At 38.0% G+C, this 21,968-nt stretch overlaps 1 protein-coding gene across 2 annotated transcripts in view; it reads left to right on the top strand.

The window, feature by feature from the left end:
* The window catches only part of LOC122976220 (NACHT, LRR and PYD domains-containing protein 12-like), a 105,747-nt gene that overhangs the window by 3,226 nt on the left and 80,553 nt on the right, over positions 1-21,968 (top strand). Inside the window, exons 2-13 of one of the 2 annotated variants that reach the window (XM_044344568.1) lie at positions 2-151; positions 1,054-1,176; positions 1,663-1,785; positions 2,773-2,895; positions 3,382-3,504; positions 4,492-4,614; positions 5,101-5,223; positions 6,211-6,333; positions 6,820-6,942; positions 11,359-11,606; positions 11,691-13,479; positions 14,629-14,802. In XM_044344568.1, the coding sequence (XP_044200503.1) occupies positions 2-151; positions 1,054-1,176; positions 1,663-1,785; positions 2,773-2,895; positions 3,382-3,504; positions 4,492-4,614; positions 5,101-5,223; positions 6,211-6,333; positions 6,820-6,942; positions 11,359-11,606; positions 11,691-13,479; positions 14,629-14,802 (3,345 nt within the window). Of the gene's footprint in view, position 1; positions 152-1,053; positions 1,177-1,662; positions 1,786-2,772; positions 2,896-3,381; positions 3,505-4,491; positions 4,615-5,100; positions 5,224-6,210; positions 6,334-6,819; positions 6,943-11,358; positions 11,607-11,690; positions 13,480-14,628; positions 14,803-21,968 lie in introns of those variants that run through there. The other variant, XM_044344569.1, reaches the window with a different exon arrangement.

A 21,968-nucleotide genomic window follows, 5' to 3' on the forward strand; every position in this document is an offset into this window, starting at 1 on the left:
GACTGACTGAAGTCCACAAGATGAGTGCTCGTGTGGAGGAAGAGGAGGACAGAGCAGAGCCTCCAGTATCCAACGTTCTGTCTATGAAGAGTGACCGGTACAACGATCATTTTACGAGCTTCAGTAATAAACCTGGACCCTTAAGCACAAAGTAAGAGAGCTGCTACCAACTCATTTATATGACTCATTAGGGCCCTGGCACTGAAAGTGTGAGGAACCTGTTGTTTTTGTAGAGATTATTAGAGCTGAGTGGTGCAAAGGCCTATTGTATCTGAAGCAATTCTTCTTCTTTTTCTTCTTCTTCTCCACAATGAATCACATTTTTGAGGAGTTACAGGTGCTCAAAAACTCACAAAACTTTGCACGTGCATCAGAAGTGAGGGGAAATTATATCTTTTATAGTGATTTGGGTTGCCAGTGGTCTCCATAGCACAGTAACTTTATACCCAGTAGTCGAACTTTTTTGACTTCATTCGCCACCACCTTCATAAGAATGAACGGGGCCCTGCCTTCAATGCTGTATCCAATTCTCTTTGATATGGATCTTGGGTTTGGGTGGGGCAAAATGGTTCGAGGGTAACTCCCTAGAAAATTTCAAAGTCAAAGAGCCCACCTTTAAATTTGATGTAGATGTACGAAGTTTAGTAGGAAGATGTAACATCTCCAGACTTTAAAAAAATGGCCTCTTGGAAACATAACATAAGTCCAACAGGAAGTCAGCCATTTTGAATTTACTGTGCAATTTTTTTGGAAAGTGAAGACATTTACAGGCATTATATTTTAAGGAATTTCTCCCAGAGAATTAACCAGAGCGACTTCAAATTTGGTAGGTGACATCTAAAGTCCTTTGCAATGCTAAATTGCTAAACTTTTGAGTTTGAGTTAACATCCGTGACAGCTGTCAGTCATTTAGAAAAGCTGTGATCTAATCTGCAACTTATTATCTGCAGGAGCAGCAGTTTGTGTGTTTAGAGCTCCTTCAATGGCTTAATCATCAGAAAATTCATCAAGGATTCACATGATATGAATAAAAAAATCTTGTTGTTGTTATAGACGTCAGACAAACCTCAGACAGAGATCAGTGTCTCCAGTATCCAGCTGTCTGTCTATGAAGAGTGACCGGTCCAACGATCTTCCTCCGACCTTCAGTAATGAACCTGGACCCTTATTCACAAGGTAAGAAACTGTTTCTGCTGCAAACTGATTGACTAATGACTAAATGTATTGCTGCATTAATGATTCACTCGTGTAGCACCGCCTACTCCATAGCGCTCTCAAACACAGAGCCATTACCCGTTCACACAGTGTCTGATAATCCTGTGAAATTTAATTCTAATTCTAATTTCAACTTTAATTTTAATTACCTCTGCCAATGACATTATGTTTTCTGTCCCCAATGGTTGTTTTGTGTTTTTATATAAAAATTTCTACTAAAATTTATTTGCTATCTAAAATTTAACACACATTCAAATCATTTGTCCCATCTTCCCCTTAGTATCTGTGTCAGCTGTCAGTCATTTAGAAAAGCTGTGATCTAATCTGCGACTTATTATTTGCAGGAGCAGCAGTTTGTGTATTTAGAGCTCCTTCAATGGCTTTGTCATCAGAGAATTTATCAAGGATTCACATGATATGAATAAAAAAATCTTGTTGTTATTACAGACGTCAGACAGACCACAGACAGAGAGCAGAGTCTCCAGCATCGGACTGTCTGTCTATGAAGAGTGACCAGTCCAACGATCTTCCTCCGACCTTCAGTAATCAACCTGGACCCTCATTCACAAGGTAAGAAACTGTTTCTGCTGTAAATTGATTGATTAATGGCTAAATGTATTGCTGCATTAATGATTCACTTGTGTAGCACCACCTACTCCATAGCGCCCTCAAACACAGAGCCATGTTGGAATAAAGTTGCTTTGATGTTCATGAAATTCATTGGGATCATTGCTCTCATCATTCTGGATATGATAGTGTTTTTTTCCTGTCCAACAGCAAGTCAGCCATTTTGGATTTCGTGCATCAATTTTAATTTTACGAATACAATTAAGGCCTTCAGGATGCGCAAAACTCAAGAAACTTTGCACCCATGTTCGAACTACTAAATATTACGACTTGATATTGCCATTGGGTTTAGGCATGGCACGTTGGCTCTATAGCGCCCCTTAATTACTTTTAACATTTATGAGGTGCAAGGGGTGCTCGAAGACTCACGAAACTTTACACAAGCATTAGAAGTGGCAAAACTTGATATCTGATATGGATTTTGGGCTTGGGTGGGGCAAAATGGTTCGAGGGTAACCCCCTAGGAAATTTCAAAGTCAAAGAGCCCACCTTTAAATTTGATGTAGATGTACGAAATTTAGTAGGAAGATGTAACATCTCCAGACTTTAAAAAAAATGGCCTCTTGGAAACATAACATAAGTCCAACAGGACGTCAGCCATTTTGAATTTACTGTGCAATTTTTTTGGAAAGTGAAGACATTTACAGGCATTATATTTTAAGGAATTTCTCCCAGAGAATTAACCAGAGCGACTTCAAATTTGGTAGTTGACATCTAAAGTCCTTTGCAATGCTAAATTGCTAAACTTTTGAGTTTGAGTTAACATCCGTGACAGCTGTCAGTCATTTAGAAAAGCTGTGATCTAATCTGCAACTTATTATCTGCAGGAGCAGCAGTTTGTGTGTTTAGAGCTCCTTCAATGGCTTAATCATCAGAAAATTCATCAAGGATTCACACGATATGAATAAAAAAATCTTGTTGTTGTTATAGACGTCAGACAGACCTCAGACAGAGATCAGTGTCTCCAGTATCCAGCTGTCTGTCTATGAAGAGTGACCGGTCCAACGATCTTCCTCCGACCTTCAGTAATGAACCTGGACCCTTATTCACGAGGTAAGAAACTGTTTCTGCTGCAAACTGATTGACTAATGACTAAATGTATTGCTGCATTAATGATTCACTCGTGTAGCACTGCCTACTCCATAGCGCTCTCAAACACAGAGCCATTACCCGTTCACACAGTGTCTGATAATCCTGTGAAATTTAATTCTAATTCTAATTACAACCTTAATTTTAATTACCTCTGCCAATGACATTATGTTTTCTGTCCCCAACGGTTGTTTTGTGTTTTTATATTAAAATTTCTACTAAAATTTATTTGCTATCTAAAATTTAACACACATTCAAATCATTTGTCCCATCTTCCCCTTAGTATCTGTGTCAGCTGTCAGTCATTTAGAAAAGCTGTGATCTAATCTGCGACTTATTATCTGCAGGAGCAGCAGTTTGTGTGTTTAGAGCTCCTTCAATGGCTTTGTCATCAGAGAATTTATCAAGGATTCACATGATATGAATAAAAAAATCTTGTTGTTGTTATAGATGTCAGACAGACCACAGACAGAGATCAGTGTCTCCAGTATCCAGTTGTCTGTCTATGAAGAGTGATCGGTCCAACGATCTTCCTCCGACCTTCAGTAATCAACCTGGACCCTCATTCACAAGGTAAGAGACTGTTTCTGCTGTAAATTGATTGATTAATGGCTAAATGTATTGCTGCATTAATGATTCACTTGTGTAGCACCACCTACTCCATAGCGCCCTCAAACACAGAGCCATGTTGGAATAAAGTTGCTTTGATGTTCATGAAATTCATTGGGATCATTGCTCTCATCATTCTGGATATGATAGTGTTTTTTTCCTGTCCAACAGCAAGTCAGCCATTTTGGATTTCGTGCATCAATTTTAATTTTACGAATACAATTAAGGCCTTCAGGATGCGCAAAACTCAAGAAACTTTGCACCCATGTTCGAACTACTAAATATTACGACTTGATATCGCCATTGGGTTTAGGCATGGCACGTTGGCTCTATAGCGCCCCTTAATTACTTTTAACATTTATGAGGTGCAAGGGGTGCTCGAAGACTCACGAAACTTTACACAAGCATCAGAAGTGGCAAAACTTGATATCTGATATGGATTTTGGGCTTGGGTGGGGCAAAATGGTTCGAGGGTAACTCCCTAGAAAATTTCAAAGTCAAAGAGCCCACCTTTAAATTTGATGTAGATGTACGAAATTTAGTAGGAAGATGTAACATCTCCAGACTTTAAAAAAAATGGCCTCTTGGAAACATACCATAAGTCCAACAGGACGTCAGCCATTTTGAATTTACTGTGCAATTTTTTTGGAAAGTGAAGACATTTACAGGCATTATATTTTAAGGAATTTCTCCCAGAGAATTAACCAGAGCGACTTCAAATTTGGTAGTTGACATCTAAAGTCCTTTGCAATGCTAAATTGCTAAACTTTTGAGTTTGAGTTAACATCCGTGACAGCTGTCAGTCATTTAGAAAAGCTGTGATCTAATCTGCAACTTATTATCTGCAGGAGCAGCAGTTTGTGTGTTTAGAGCTCCTTCAATGGCTTAATCATCAGAAAATTCATCAAGGATTCACACGATATGAATAAAAAAATCTTGTTGTTGTTATAGACGTCAGACAGACCTCAGACAGAGATCAGTGTCTCCAGTATCCAGCTGTCTGTCTATGAAGAGTGACCGGTCCAACGATCTTCCTCCGACCTTCAGTAATGAACCTGGACCCTTATTCACGAGGTAAGAAACTGTTTCTGCTGCAAACTGATTGACTAATGACTAAATGTATTGCTGCATTAATGATTCACTCGTGTAGCACTGCCTACTCCATAGCGCTCTCAAACACAGAGCCATTACCCGTTCACACAGTGTCTGATAATCCTGTGAAATTTAATTCTAATTCTAATTACAACCTTAATTTTAATTACCTCTGCCAATGACATTATGTTTTCTGTCCCCAACGGTTGTTTTGTGTTTTTATATTAAAATTTCTACTAAAATTTATTTGCTATCTAAAATTTAACACACATTCAAATCATTTGTCCCATCTTCCCCTTAGTATCTGTGTCAGCTGTCAGTCATTTAGAAAAGCTGTGATCTAATCTGCGACTTATTATCTGCAGGAGCAGCAGTTTGTGTGTTTAGAGCTCCTTCAATGGCTTTGTCATCAGAGAATTTATCAAGGATTCACATGATATGAATAAAAAAATCTTGTTGTTGTTATAGATGTCAGACAGACCACAGACAGAGATCAGTGTCTCCAGTATCCAGTTGTCTGTCTATGAAGAGTGATCGGTCCAACGATCTTCCTCCGACCTTCAGTAATCAACCTGGACCCTCATTCACAAGGTAAGAGACTGTTTCTGCTGTAAATTGATTGATTAATGGCTAAATGTATTGCTGCATTAATGATTCACTTGTGTAGCACCACCTACTCCATAGCGCCCTCAAACACAGAGCCATGTTGGAATAAAGTTGCTTTGATGTTCATGAAATTCATTGGGATCATTGCTCTCATCATTCTGGATATGATAGTGTTTTTTTCCTGTCCAACAGCAAGTCAGCCATTTTGGATTTCGTGCATCAATTTTAATTTTACGAATACAATTAAGGCCTTCAGGATGCGCAAAACTCAAGAAACTTTGCACCCATGTTCGAACTACTAAATATTACGACTTGATATCGCCATTGGGTTTAGGCATGGCACGTTGGCTCTATAGCGCCCCTTAATTACTTTTAACATTTATGAGGTGCAAGGGGTGCTCGAAGACTCACGAAACTTTACACAAGCATCAGAAGTGGCAAAACTTGATATCTGATATGGATTTTGGGCTTGGGTGGGGCAAAATGGTTCGAGGGTAACTCCCTAGAAAATTTCAAAGTCAAAGAGCCCACCTTTAAATTTGATGTAGATGTACGAAATTTAGTAGGAAGATGTAACATCTCCAGACTTTAAAAAAAATGGCCTCTTGGAAACATACCATAAGTCCAACAGGACGTCAGCCATTTTGAATTTACTGTGCAATTTTTTTGGAAAGTGAAGACATTTACAGGCATTATATTTTAAGGAATTTCTCCCAGAGAATTAACCAGAGCGACTTCAAATTTGGTAGTTGACATCTAAAGTCCTTTGCAATGCTAAATTGCTAAACTTTTGAGTTTGAGTTAACATCCGTGACAGCTGTCAGTCATTTAGAAAAGCTGTGATCTAATCTGCAACTTATTATCTGCAGGAGCAGCAGTTTGTGTGTTTAGAGCTCCTTCAATGGCTTAATCATCAGAAAATTCATCAAGGATTCACACGATATGAATAAAAAAATCTTGTTGTTGTTATAGACGTCAGACAGACCTCAGACAGAGATCAGTGTCTCCAGTATCCAGCTGTCTGTCTATGAAGAGTGACCGGTCCAACGATCTTCCTCCGACCTTCAGTAATGAACCTGGACCCTTATTCACGAGGTAAGAAACTGTTTCTGCTGCAAACTGATTGACTAATGACTAAATGTATTGCTGCATTAATGATTCACTCGTGTAGCACTGCCTACTCCATAGCGCTCTCAAACACAGAGCCATTACCCGTTCACACAGTGTCTGATAATCCTGTGAAATTTAATTCTAATTCTAATTACAACCTTAATTTTAATTACCTCTGCCAATGACATTATGTTTTCTGTCCCCAACGGTTGTTTTGTGTTTTTATATTAAAATTTCTACTAAAATTTATTTGCTATCTAAAATTTAACACACATTCAAATCATTTGTCCCATCTTCCCCTTAGTATCTGTGTCAGCTGTCAGTCATTTAGAAAAGCTGTGATCTAATCTGCGACTTATTATCTGCAGGAGCAGCAGTTTGTGTGTTTAGAGCTCCTTCAATGGCTTTGTCATCAGAGAATTTATCAAGGATTCACATGATATGAATAAAAAAATCTTGTTGTTGTTATAGACGTCAGACAGACCACAGACAGAGAGCAGAGTCTCCAGCATCGGACTGTCTGTCTATGAAGAGTGATCGGTCCAACGATCTTCCTCCGACCTTCAGTAATCAACCTGGACCCTCATTCACAAGGTAAGAAACTGTTTCTGCTGCAAACTGATTTACTAATGACTAAATGTATTGCTGCATTAATGATTCACTTGTGTAGCACCGCCCACTCCATAGCGCCCTCAAACACAGAGCCATGTTGGAATAAAGTTGCTTTGATGTTCATGAAATTCATTAGGACCATTGCTCTCATCATTCTGAACATAATAAAAAAAAAAAATCTGCCCAACAGGAAGTCAGCCATTTTGGATTTCGTGCATCAATTTTCATTTCACAAACACGTTTGAGGCCTTCAGGATGCACAAAATTCAAGAAACTTTGCACCCATGTTCAAACTAGTAAATATTTTGATTTGATAAAACAATTGGGCTTAGGCATGGCACACCAGTTGTGTTAGCCCCCTAATTACTTTTAGCAATTATGAGATGCAAGGCATACTCAAAAACTCACAATACTCTGCACATGCATCAGAAGTGGCAAAACTTGATATCTGATATGGATCTTGGGCTTGGGTGTGGCAAAATGGCTCAAGGGTGCCCCCTAGAAAATTTCAAAGTCAAGGCCCGCACCTTTAAATTTAACATAGATTTAAGAAATTTGGTAGGCAGATGAAACATCTCCAGACTTTAAAAAAAGCCTCTTGGAGCCATACCCTAAGTCCAACAGGATGTCAGCCATTTTGAATTTGCTGTGCAATTTTTTTGCAAAGTGGAGACATTATAAGAGTTGTATTTTAACAAATTCCTCCCAGAGAATTAACCAGAGTTTGTTCAAATTTGGTAGGTGACATCTAAAAACCTTTGTGATGCTAAATTGAGTAGTTTTTGAGTTCATGGAACGCCCTTGACGTTGTGTGCCGGTCAATTTTGCCCAAAACATGAAACAGGAAATTATTGTAACTCAACTTTACATTGTCCAATCTGCCCCAAATTTGTCATCCTTGATGGGAGTCCAGGCCTGAACACATCTACATGACAATATTGAGCCATAGTCATAGCGCCACCTACTGACAACAGGAAGGCATCCTTATGTGACAAACTTCATCTGATTTACATGAAATTTACATGGTGTGGTCTGCACATGATATACAACAACATGACGTGTAATTAGTGAGTGTTCTCTAGCGCCACATAGTGGACACAGGAAGTGACAGTTATCTCCTACATACAATGTCCAATGTCCAATATTCATGAAAATGTATATCCATGTCAGTTGCCCTCTGGTAAACCTATTGCTGCATTAATATTTCACTTATGTAGTATTGCCTACGGGCAACAGGAAGTGAAGCCTAAATGACACTTAATTTCACATAGTTCATCAAATGTATACACTATTTCCAATATGTCATGGCCATATGTCATGTAAGAGACTGTTTCTGCTGTAAACTGACCTGATGGAAGATGATTCAGTGAGGATGAAGACAAACTGCTCTGCTAAAATATTTCTGTTCATAATGCAGAACTATTATTATAGACACTGTTTCAAACTAAGATGGATCTTAATCTGCGTTTTATAGCCAGAAACTGCAGATGGTATTTCTGTAGCAACCTGAGAACCTCCATGTCAGAATTTACACTTCAAGAAGATATTCAGACATCTTTGCCCCAATGTTGAAGTCACTGTAAAGATCTGCGACTATTCAAAACCTGAAAGAATGTGCTTCAAATGTGTAATTCATTTTCTCAAATTTTTTACTCAAAACATTCCTCAGGTCAGCTGTTATAAGCTACCAGATGTTGTGTTGAATCAGTGCATATTATAATAGTGCATTATGTGGTGAAAAGGTTATTTGTAGCAAAGAAATGCTTTGCTCACCTTGATTATGTGTGTTTGAGTTTTCTCTTCAGCTAACTGCTTATATAAAATATAGTGTGGAAAACATGGAAGAAAATTAAGCTCAAAGATCCACATTTTTGGAGCTTGCAGTTGAAAGCTCTGAATCATTAGTAAGTGGACCTTACTAATGCATGAAACACACTGTTACATGCTGTTTGTCTTAGACTGCTGGTCTACCACAAGTTTTAGACCACTTCTAACCTCAGTTCAAATCTAACTAATCCAAGATAAGCTGCCCAAAGGGACTGCAGGAAGTGTTGAGTTTGTGTTAATAGCAAACTACAAGCAGATTACTAAATGTTTAGTAGACAGCCAGATTAGAAACAGAGGGTTGTTTTCAGCAGAGAGACAAATGAATCTCTTCATGTCAGTTTACAAAATTTAAATATGTATTTATGAAAGCAAGAGAGTTTAAATAAAACACACTTTTACTGTTCTCTGTGACTGTCTGAGCTTCTAGACAGGGTCGGCTGTAGGACTATTGATACTTTATTATTTAATTACCTCGTTATTGTGGGCACCACCTCCTGTTTGGTTAGGATTTGTTAGTGCCAGGAGGGAGCACTAACCCTTGTTCAATTTGATCAATGAATCAGTCTCATAATTGTAAATTCTTGCTAAGAGAAAGTTGCTAAGGGAAAGCTAATTCAACTTCTCTAAAGAAACTATCTTTTAATTTTAACATTATTCTACATCAACCCTTGATCACAAAGCCATGTTATGCCTTACTGTTGAGGTCTTTAGTCGTGCTAGAGACGTCATCTCGGCAGGTCCAACATTAGTTGGTGCAGCATCACCAGCGTTGTTTGGCAGTTAAAGAGCCCAGATCAGGCTTTGGACTGTGGGTGCGTCTTCGTAGATGCAGATGTGTTTAACACCAGTAAAAGGGAGTCAAGCTGTTCTAGGCTGCTCTGAAAGAGTCTTCAGGACGGCTTAACTTCTAGTTTGCAGTATTGCTGTCAGAAAGCAGGTAGAGGTCCAGTTTAAAGCGTTGTTTTCTTCTTCAGGAGTCTAAGTTGAGGATTCAGACTTTGGTTGGCTTGTAGTAACTTGAGTTGAGTGTCGAATAGAGTTTAATCTGACTACGCTCAAATCTTCAGTGGCATTTACTTAAAAATAAAATACTGTATGTGTTTACTTCAAAATTAAATTACTGTATGTGGAAATATGAGACTTAATGTTCCAAATAAAACAAAAACAAACTAAACTTGTTTCAGTAAAAGATTGAATATACATATACTTGGTTGGAAAACAAATGAAAGAGATGTCTTAAGAATTTTTCTCGAGTTCTCAGAGGTTTTGCAGCCTGCTTCTTCAGAAATAAAGGGATTTTTAGGGAAAGTCTAATTCTGAGTTTTTACATGCAAAAATCACACTTCAAAGTCACTGAGTCTGAACATTTCCTGTCAGCTTGTATCATATTTGTAAAACCATTCAAGAAAACAGTGAAGCAGTTTACATATGTTTCATAATAAGTCAGTTCTTCTAAATAACATAACAAACATTAACTTTCATACTGATACTTGATGATGTTTAAGCATACAACCTTCACTGATTCAACTTTCTCAAAATATTTACATGTCTCAAACCATCTACACTGAAATAAAGTTTAATACTATAGTGAAAGGAACTACAGTAAGGAAACACATATGTGATTAGGTTACTGTCAGAAACATATTTAAATATAAGTTCAACATAACTCTTACTTCATAATATAAAAGTATTCATTGTGACTATTGTTTAACAATAAAAGAAAACTTTAAACTGAAATCCTTCAAATATTATATCTTTACATTCCTATTACTACTGAAAATTCACTCTTTCAATACAACTACTAGATCAAAAGTTAAACACTTAGGTGTTTTAAAATACAAATACATAGTTACCAAACATTCATCAACTCTTAACATAAGGAAATTTAAGTCTTGTCACTGGAAGGCAGTATTGTTGCATGTAGTATAAAGTTAATAAAAGTTGATAAGATCAAAGTTTTAATATCTCCTTAGTAGATAGTCACACAACTATGAAAGTCATACCATTCTTCTTGTATTTACATGACAAATAACATGATAGAACTTGAATAATGATCAGACATTGAATTCACATGAATTCCAGGTTTGGCTCAGATTTGCAGGGAGGCTTCATAAAAGTCCTCAGGAATGTGGGTTATAGTTTATGGCTTTGGTGAGATAAGAGAGTCAAACCTAACTAACCCAAGATAAGCTGCGAAAAGGGACTGTAAAGCAGTAAAGGACATAATCAGCTCTCTTTTAATGGAAGGCTTTTACAGTGAAGCAGCTGCAGGAAGTTTTGAATTTGTCTTAATAGCAAACTACAAGCAGATCACTAAATGAAAAGAAACACAGTTAAGGGTTGTTTTCGGTGGAGAGACAAATTAATCTCTTTATGTCAGTTTACAAGACTTAAATATGTATTTATGAAAGCAGGAGAGTTTGAATAAAATTAATAATTATTTCAGAGAAGAAGCTACACTTTTACTGTTCTCTGTGACTGTCTGAGCTTCTAGACAGTGTCGGCCAAATCTTAATATTTTTCAACTATCAATCAATGAAGCATATTATTGATAAAGAAATGTCTTTATAGAGAGAGGATGAGGAAGAGGAGGAGTGGTGTGTCTGTGGCGGAGCAGCTGTCCTGCTGTTCTTTGTGTCAGGAGGACATCCTGAAGGATCCAGTCTCTACCAGCTGTGGACACTGGTTCTGCAGACAGTGCATCAACTCATACTGGGACCAGTCTGCTTCATCAGGAGACTTCTCCTGTCCTCAGTGTGGAAAAAGATCCAGGACAAGATCTGGACTGCAGACAGACAGTCAGACCATCACTGTACAAAGTAAGACTGATTGTATTTGTGTTGGTAATAGTGAATAATTGTCAGCATGTCTCTCTTTAATCTCACATGTTTTCTCTGTTTTAGTGAATGTTGGTTTCTGGGAGGTTGAACATGAACATAAGATCAGTATGAGGAGGAGATGTGAACATGTGACTGAAGGAACTGATGAAGCAGGAAGTGAAACCCTCCTCAACAGCATCTACACTGAGCTCTACATCACAGAGGGACAGAGTGAAGAGGTGAATACCCAACATGAAGTGAGGCAGCTTGAGACAGCTTCCAAGATGAAGATCCTCCATGACACTCCAATCAGGAGTCACGACATCTTTAAAGTCTTACCTGACCAACAGAGACACATCAGAGTCGTTATGACGAGTGGCGTCGCTGGTGTTGGAAAAACCTTCACAGTAAAGAAGTTTACTCTGGACTGGGCAGCGGGCTTGGAAAACCAAGATGTCAGTCTGGTGATTCTGTTTTCATTCAGGGAGCTGAACTTGATCAAAAATGAGCAGTACAGTCTTCTCATGCTGATCCATGATTTCCATCCAACATTGAAGAAGGTCACAGCAGAGAAGCTCGCTGTCTGTAAAGTTTTGTTCATCTTTGATGGCCTGGATGAAAGCAGACTTTCATTAGATTTCAAGAACAGGAGGGTCGTGTCTGATGTCACACAGAAGTCATCAGTCAACATGCTGTTGACAAACCTCTTCATGGGGAATCTACTTCCCTTGGCTCTCGTCTGGATAACTTCCCGACCTGCAGCAGCCAATCAGATCCCTCCTACATGTGTTAACAGGGTAACAGAAGTACGAGGCTTCACTGATGCCCAAAAGGAGGAGTATTTCAGGAGGAGATTCAGTGATGAAGATCTCTTCAGCAAAATAATCTCACACATTAAGACATCCAGGAGCCTCCACATCATGTGTCACATCCCAGTCTTCTGCTGGATCACTGCTACAGTTCTGGAGCACATGTTGACTACAGACCAGAGAGGAGAGCTGCCCAAGACCCTGACTGACATGTACTCACACTTCCTGGTGGTTCAGACAAAGAGGAAGAAGCACAAGTATAATGAGGGACATGAGATGAGTCCACAGGAGCTGACGAAGGCTGACAGGGAAGTTCTTCTGAAGCTGGGGAGGCTGGCGTTTGAACAACTGGAGAAAGGAAACATCATATTCTACCAAGAAGACCTGGAGCAGTGTGGTCTTGATGTCACAGAGGCCTCGGTGTACTCAGGATTTTGTACAGAGATCCTCAAAACAGAGAGTGTGATCTTCCAGAAAACAGTCTACAGCTTTGTTCATCTGAGTGTTCAGGAGTTTCTGGCTGCAGTCTACATGTACCACTGTTACACCAGCAGCAACACAGAGGTACTGAAGGCCTTCCTGGGAAAAAAATACAGTCACTCATCCCTGGATGACTTCTTGATGAAAGCTATGGAGAAATCTCTCAGAAGTAAAAATGGCCACCTGGACCTGTTTGTTCGCTTCCTTCATGGCCTCTATGTGAAGTCCAGCCAGAGTCTCTTAGGAGGCCTGCTGGGTCAGACAGAGAACAGTCCAGAAATCATCCAGAGAGCCATCAACAGCATGAAGAAGAAGAACATCTCTGTGTCTCCTGACAGAAGCATCAACATCTTCCATTGTCTGATGGAGATGAACGACCGCTCAGTACATCAGGAGATCCAAGAGTTCCTGAAGTCAGAGAACAGATCAAAGAAGAAACTTTCTATGATCCACTGCTCGGCTCTGGCCTACATGCTGCAGATGTCCGAGGAGGTTCTGGATGAGTTGGACCTGAAGAAGTACAACACATCAGAGGAGGGACGACGGAGACTGATCCCAGTTGTGAGGAACTGCAGAAAGGCTGTGTAAGTCCAGATATGATTATCAACATTATAAATCAATCACTGCAGAACACACATACATCTCTCATGTCCAGCTGCTCAGTCCAAAAAGTTTTAGATACTTCCTGTTGCCTCTGTACCCAACTCTGAAGAGCTCATTTGGTCTCCAAACGATGTATTCTTTGTACCAGTAAGAAAGATAAACATTTTTAATGGAATGTTTAACAGTGTTGAGAGCGAATGTGAAACAAAAATATTAATATTATAAAGCCAATACTACATCAATCATATCAATGTTACAGTAAAGTGTAATGTAAATATATAGTTCATGCTGTAAAGTGTGAATCACTTTACATTAGAGATACACCGATGTGGAATTTCAGGGCCGAAAACAACCGATAATTATCAGTTTGTTGTGTCTGATACCAATACAGTAACCGGTATTGGTAATCTTAAAACAATGCAAGTTATTTTTGTTTGTAAGTTAAACTGGCCTTTTGCAAAGAGTCATCAACACAGAGAGCAGAGGATAGAAAGGCAAGAGAGGCAGGACTGTACAGACTGTATTAACTCATGAAAGAAACTCATGATAAATGATGCACAAATCAAAAGAGTGCCTGAAATCAAATTTCTTGGAGTAATAATAGACAAGATATAGAATGAATGAACAAAGAGGTGGACTGGAATAATATGATTTGGTACAGTGTCTTTTTGACTTGTGTTGTTTTTGTTTGTAGTTATTGTTTCTTTGCAAGTTATATTTATTCTCTTGTGTTGCTTTGAATGTTTTTTGGCTTTGATTTGATTGATAAAGTAGTCAAAAAGGGGGGTAGGACTAGAAAAGTTCTTTACTTCACCCTACGCCCTTTTCGAACATTGAAAGGTTATTATTTGTGTTGCTTACTGAAAGTTTGCTGCTATTTTTGTTATAAACAATGTTACATTTTACAGTTTATCCTTCACGTCATATTTTTAATACAAATCCAGCAAAAGAACTTCAGGACTTAAGGATTTGTGTTTTGACAGTCAGCATTTTATCACAACAGACAGCATTTTACCATATATGCACTATATGGAACTGCTTGCTTTGTCATCAAAATGCATAGCGTCTATATTTATCATAGAGGTGTTTGATTTTAGCATATTTAAATGTAATATAATTTGTAATAACAGGCTTAAGGACTGTGGACTCTCAGAGACTCACTGTGAAGTTGTGGCCTCAGCTCTGAAGTCCAACCCCTCCCATCTCAGAGAGCTTGACCTGAGTGGAAACTCCAACCTGCAGGACTCAGGATTGATTCTGTCTGCTGGACTGGAGAGTCCAAACTGTAGACTGGAGGCTCTGAGGTCAGTTCACCGACTGTGTTTTCCTCTTGTACATCTTGTATAGACCCAGTTATTTAAATTCTTAATAGAAGTTTCACATTTAATTTGATTCATTTGTATTTCACAAATCACTAAAATGTTTAAAATCCAAAATGCCTGAACAGTTGGTTTCACTTTGAATTTAGTCTACAATCAAAAGGGTCTGATATTTGTAAGAAATTATTGAAATTATTGGACAACTTTATGTTAGACCAATTTAATATTTAATATTTTTTGGTATGTGTGTGAAACTCAAATCTATAAACCAAATGGGAAAAAAGTTCAAGACTTTCATTGCATATTCATGAATGATGTCTTAATTAAACATTGAGAACACACTATTTTTAGGAACTTATACATAAAGTCTCTCTCACACACACTTTAAAACTCTCATACAGGAGTACAGACAAAGAGAGCAAATCATATTTCCAAATGCAGTTTGTATCTCAAGTCGTGTGTTAGCTGCTACACTTCAACATGTGCATGATGCTTCCTGGCAGAAAATGATGTTACTTTGTGTAGCTGCACCACCAGTTAAAAGGGAAGTCATGTGAAAGTCTGGTGTTTGGCACTGATCACAGTAAGTCAGCGGTGATGATGAGAGTAAATCTGTGGTGGGAAATAAGTTCCTCAGTAGGAGGAAAATATTAATTTTTCTGTATATGCTCAAGTTCTGTAGTGTTTTAATGAAATTACACTTAATTGTTACCATTTACAGGAAGAAGATAAATAAAAGTAATACATAAGCTTTTAATCCATCATGTTTAATTTGATCCATTTTACAGTCAGCAGCATTTTATTGAGCTTTCTTGACATGAATAGGTGTCTGAATGTTGTTGTGTCCATAGAGGCCATTTATGAGATCAGTGTAGATCAGAGGAGAAAAAAAAGAAAGAGAGAGAGAGAAACTTCCTATTCATTCTGTATTTTGTTTGTGATTTTGAATGAATCAATTGATTTTGATGTAAAAAAAAAAAACAAAAAAACAAAAAAAAAACGGTGAGAGCTGCATCAACCAGATGTTGTTCTTCGTAGATTGTCACATCTCAGTAGCCAATGGGATTGTTTACATGAATCACGTGACACAGACAGCGCGGAATATCTAAACACAGAGCATCGCTCAACTTTAGCTCATAGTTCTGAGTGACAGAACAAACATCGGAATTCAACATGATGGAATAAAAACGGTAAGATTCATATTATTGTTGTTGAAAGTTCAATCAGTGAAAACGAGTCAGTGACAGTGAAAACATAAACGATGGACAGATAAATAACGGTTTGCTACAGATGGTAGTTGGCCAGCTAACGTTAGCATGGCGCTGGGCAAGTTCACGTTTATCCTACTAATTGCAAGTAAATTACACATTATTATTAAAAGAAAATAACATGCAGATAGATGTTTAATTGTGTCCTGTAGGCTGTAGACTTAACTGTTGGCCCGTGCGCCCGGTGGGTGTATGAACAGGCTGAATATACTGTACATAATCACCTAATATATGTAAATGAAGTAACGTCATTTTTTTTACCATTTAATATTTATCTCATCACTCCTCGCACTCTTCACTTCTTTACACTATTTCAATCCTGTTTACAGAAACGGATTCACCTGTATATAGTCATTCCTTGTGTATATTTCTGAGGATTGTTGTGTTGTTATTCTGTGTAAGAACATTGAGAGCCACTAAGCGGAGTCAAACTGCTTGTATGTGTAAACATATTTGCCCAATAAAGATGATTCTGATTCTGATTTGTAGGATAAAGTTACGGGTTATTTACCATTGAAGGCTCCAGCAATTTTGTGTTAATAATTAAGTGTTAATTAATTGTTAGGTTTGTCCAATACATCTAGTCTGATCTAATTAACCTCTTAAGCCCTAGGCCTCTGACTCAGGCCCCTGCTCGAAAATGGCATACTCATAATGAATACAGTATATCTCTGCAACTACAAGGTTTATATGAACACTTTCTATATCATAATAAATGTAACACGTGTGAGATTTGTGCAGAGGTGTAAGCATCAGTATAGATGTTACTGGGTCAGAGTAAATGAAGATGGAACATGGAATAAATGAAAGATTTAATTTCCACCTAAAAAAACAAAACAAAACAAACTTAACAGTATTATAGTAAATATCCCCTTTGAAATTATGCAGTTGCAGCCCAAAACCTCTAGTAAACCATAAAACAATATGTGAACATTACCTGTCCCAAAAATGATGCTAAGAAGGTGAAGCAGAGCAAAGTTAGAGAAGTTTTAGTGGAGAAAAAATTCCGAATTAGCTATTTGTAATTACATCAAATGTAATGTAATCTTAATGTAATCTGAGCAACGATCTCAGCTAACCTGAGCAATAGGCATCAATATCTCCGGAAACCATTGGTCGATTTGGACCATATTTGGACGGTTTAGGCTTCTAATCAAAGCTCACAAACTCCGCTATCGATTGCTTTTGACTGATCTGTGTCAGTACTACGATTCAACCACTAGATGGAGACATAGACCGTGTGTTCGCATGGAAGGCTTAGACGATGGCCGACTTCACTCTGTCCTTCCTACCGGGAAAGTGGATACAGAAAGGCTGTAATCAACTCAATATGACCCAGAGACATTGGAATAGCCATTACTGGTGGTTTTATGCGGCCAGACGCAACTTTTGATTACAAAAATAGAAAAAGTAAGACACAATTTGTAGTTGTTAATGTAAAAACGGAAGTTTTTCTATATTTCTTCGACGTTTTTTCCAGTGAGTTTTGGTCGGATAGTGATAGCGTGAAATGAAAGATATCATGGGCGCTTTTTGTTATACGCTCACAGTTGCTTGCTGTTTGATTTGTGTTTCGTTTAGGTAGAAATGCTTACGCTAACTTACTAGCCGAGCTTCTTCTGAACAAAACGGTGCGTGGTGTGATTATGCTCTTCCGTGTTAAATGCCCTGTGACGCGTTTGCTTCTACGACGGCAGCGCTGCTCCCGCCGGCGGGGGCGCTCGGGCTGTCCTCTAGTGAAGCTGGAAGTTGTGCAGCTGTTTGCTGTGTTTAATGCTTTGGATATTGGCGGCCAGTTGTTGAATAGCAACAGACGGGAGCTCTGTAATTTCTAAATTAAGTCATTATTTGTGTTATTTATCATTTAAGTAACCTGGTGTTTGCTTATTTTTTCTTTTAACTCCTGATGTAGTCTACTCTTATTTTGTGTCAAACATAGGTAATGGTAAATGGTAAAATGATGTTACTTTATGTACAGAACATAATGCATAGTAGGTGTTTATCTACAGTATATAACTTGCAACCTGCTCAGATATACAATAGTGAGTGAAATATTACACATTTTGTATTTTAGACTAAAATAAATGTATATAATTTGTTGGTACAGCGGACATTACAGTGTAACAATGTAAATGTGAAACAGGTTACCCCAATCTCCCCACAACAGACATCATCTGGTTAGTTTTATATAAAACAATCTGCAGACCTGATCTACATGATGGAGTGACATGTGTTTACTGTAGCTAACGTTAGTCCAGCTGCTGGAAACAGCTGCTCAGCTGGACGGATGTCCCGGGGACGAAACAATACTGTTGCTGTGACTTTATCTGTCCATTTACTGTCACCGCTAAAATGCATTTCTACTCAGATCAGGGGAGTGTCGCTTAGACAGTTCATCACTTTTGTGTTGATTTTGTTGGAAGCATGTGTAATTAGAGTCCTGCTGTCTGACAGTCAGCTCTCAGCCTGCATTAACCGAGCAGCTGCTTCTGTTCAACATGTTAGTTTAGCGTTAGCATGAGCCTCAGATAGCTAAACCGCACAGCCACCAGACAACAACTCTGTGGAGTTTTCACAGCTTTATGCTTCAGAGTTCAACCAGACGACACAGTGAGCAGATTGAGGCTCACTGCGAGTCTGCAACTGTTTTCCTTCGTCGGACGGCAGGGAGGTGCGTTTGTTTTACAGCTTGTGCGGCCCTTACGGGCGGTCACCAGAAACACCTGTAACTCAATCAGTTGAATTATTAATGGCAATTAACCCATAATCAATCAATCATTGACATCCCTAATTTATATCATCTATTTTTTCTATACCAGTAGGCTCAATTTGCAGCATAGCCAAGGCTATGTGAAATTTCTTAATAACCTAAACATGGATGAGGGTGGATGTGTTTTAAGGCACCACAGTTGAATAAGGACAAAATAATCCATGTTCTTCTATCAAAATGAAACTTAGTAATATACACTCTCATCCAATATATTTCTGTATTATAACCTTTAATTTTTATTATGAAATTATGCAAATTAGGCAAACTCATGTAATAAGTCAGAACAAATATAATTATTTCATGTGCATTGTCTTCGCTTAATCTCATGTGTATAATAATCATTAATCAATAAGAAAATATAAATGTACAGCGGGGGGAAATAAGTATTCAACACATCAACCTTTTTTCAGGAGACATATTTCCAGTGCAGCTATTCATATGAAATTAAGAGCAGACATTGGTATTTAATCAATAAGGTAACACAGCTAAAGAAATCATAACATCCCAATCAACAAAAAACTTATGTGCATTGAATTGGAATGACACAGGACAAAAGTATTGAACAGGCAGTAAGAAAAAGCACTGAACCAGGTGATTCCATTAATTAGTCCTCTTACCTGTGCTAATTACAATCAGCTGGGTTAGTGCATGTGGCTGTTAGCACTTCCACTCTTTTAAAAAGGGTTAGACATCTGTGAAGATATTATTTGTTACCAAGCTGTCATGCAAGAACCATCTCATGATGATTAGAGACAAAACCTTCACAACAAGATTGTTGAGCATCAGGAATGGCACAGGTTAATGACTGATTTCTCAACTCCTAAATGTTCCCATAAGCACCATTGGCACCATTATCTGCAAGTGGAAGCAGCTTCACTCCACCATCAACCGGCTACACACAGGAGCTCCTCACAAGATTGCTGACCGAGCAGTAAGAAAATGAGTCAGAAGAGTAGCCCAAGATCCAAGGACCAGTCAAAAAGAGCTCCATGATTATGTGTGAAGTGGTGCTGAAATCTCATAATTTTACATCTTGTGTTATTTGTTTAGCAGGCGTCAAGTAATATAGGTTTACAAATTACAGGTGAATAACATGACCTGGCTGCGCCTTGAAAAAAATTTCACTGAAAAGTTTTTTTTTTTTTTTCTGTAATCCCTGTGAGATTAATATAATGTAAAAGTTGTGGTGGCACTAAACTGCAGACATAAGGATGATGTTATGTTGATCCACACTGAGTATCTTACTATTAACGTCTATTTTCTTCTTCAGTGGTTTAATCTATTGACTGTATCAGAGCTGCAGATTTGAGACCTTAATATAAGATGAAAAAGCTGCACTGGCTAATTCACTGTTAAGTCACTGTGTGTTTATTGAAGTAGCAGCATGTTGTCATTAATATTAATGAAGCTCTTTTTCACTGTTTGTATTTGACAGTTTTTAACCTGCATCCTGTTGGGTTCAGGTGTTTGGAGTTTCCATTTTCTAAACTTGTTCATTCTAAACCTTCTTCAGCTCTGAACAGATTATGAAACATTGAATGATTTCAAACACAATAATCTCATGGATGCTGAAGAGAAAAAATTTTTTTGACTTAACTTTTTTCTACTGGTGTCCAACGACGAGCGCCGAGGCATGAAGTCACCTCGGGGGGTCTGGAGGCATGCCCCCCCTGGAAAATCTTTTTTTAAATGATGCAATTTGGTGCATTCTGGTCATGATTTTTATTCCTGGCAAAGGCACCAATTTATACATGAAAAGCATACAATAAAATATTTGACCTTCATAAAGTATGCTATTTCTCTCCTTACTGACAAAACACTTGTAGGCCTACTTATTTTAACTATTCAACTATATTTTAGAATAAAAATAACACAAATATCTGTACTTATTATCTTTATCAACTTTAAACTTTTCATGTTAACATATGTGACTGAACACTGATAATCAATAGTCTTATTGATCCTCCTTATCGGTTTGGTTCCTTAACAATATTAAATAAGTCCTTTTTAAAAAAATAAATTATTTTAAAAAAGGATAAATTCAGAACAGGATTAGAATTTATTTATATTATAAATATAACTAAACATTGTTTCTAGAGCAGCAACAGTCATGTTTACAACAGCAAAGTCACTTTATAAACTCAATTATATCTCTGGAAACAAATGTAAAATGTCAATAAAATAAATAATATTCCTGACATGAAAATACTGAGTGAAGTTTAGAAAGAAAGAAGAAGACAGACATCAGTCAGTATCAGTCCTTCCTCCTGTCCTCCTCCTCCTCCCTCTGCTGCTGATGTGATTGACTGCTGCAGGTACCGCTGGTAGAGAGGAGAGGCTGCTTTGTCTCAGCCAGCAGCTGAGTTTACAAGAATGAGCCAAATTTGAAGATTGGTGGCAAACTAAGCTAAACAGTTAGACTACATACAGACAGCTTTAGTTTTAGCTTGTTGCTAACAATTAGCTAACAATTAGCTACTCGCTAAGGTGTTATTGCACTTAAGAAGTAACGAGCGTAGATGTCGTCAACTCGAGTAATCTTCACTTCACATGTGATCTGCTGTTCATTGACTTTGCTCTGTGTGTGTGTGTGTGTGTGTGTGTGTGTGTGTGCATGTGTTTGTGTTTGTGTTTGTGTGTGTGTGTGTGTATGCGTGTCTGTGTGTGTGTGTGTGTGTGTGTGGAGGAGAGGCTGCAGTTTGAGAATAAATTACACCAAAACATTAAAAAGTGCTGATAAAAGAACCGGTAACATCGGAGCTTATCAATACTACAGTCTTTAATCATTTATCCTCGGGGCTCGTTTAATACCGGGTTTCGGTACCCATCCCTACAGAGAAATAAGTGCACATTAAATAAAACTGCCATACCTTTGATTATTTTGGAGAAAACAGACGTATAAATCGATGCATAAACAACCGCAGGAAGCTGGAACAAGCGTTGATGTCTGGAACAACGAGTGTCTCTTTCCCTCGCCGTTTAATTGTTTACAAAGTGAAAAAAGCAGAAATGTGGTGGCAGAGTAAAATCTTTTTTGTGTTAGTGGTAAAAATAAACAGACTATGATGGAACAAATAATTCACTTTTGATGGAAATCCGTCTGTAGACGGAGC

Source organism: Thunnus albacares, chromosome 24, assembly GCF_914725855.1.
Source record: "Thunnus albacares chromosome 24, fThuAlb1.1, whole genome shotgun sequence".
Lineage (NCBI taxonomy): Eukaryota > Metazoa > Chordata > Actinopteri > Scombriformes > Scombridae > Thunnus > Thunnus albacares.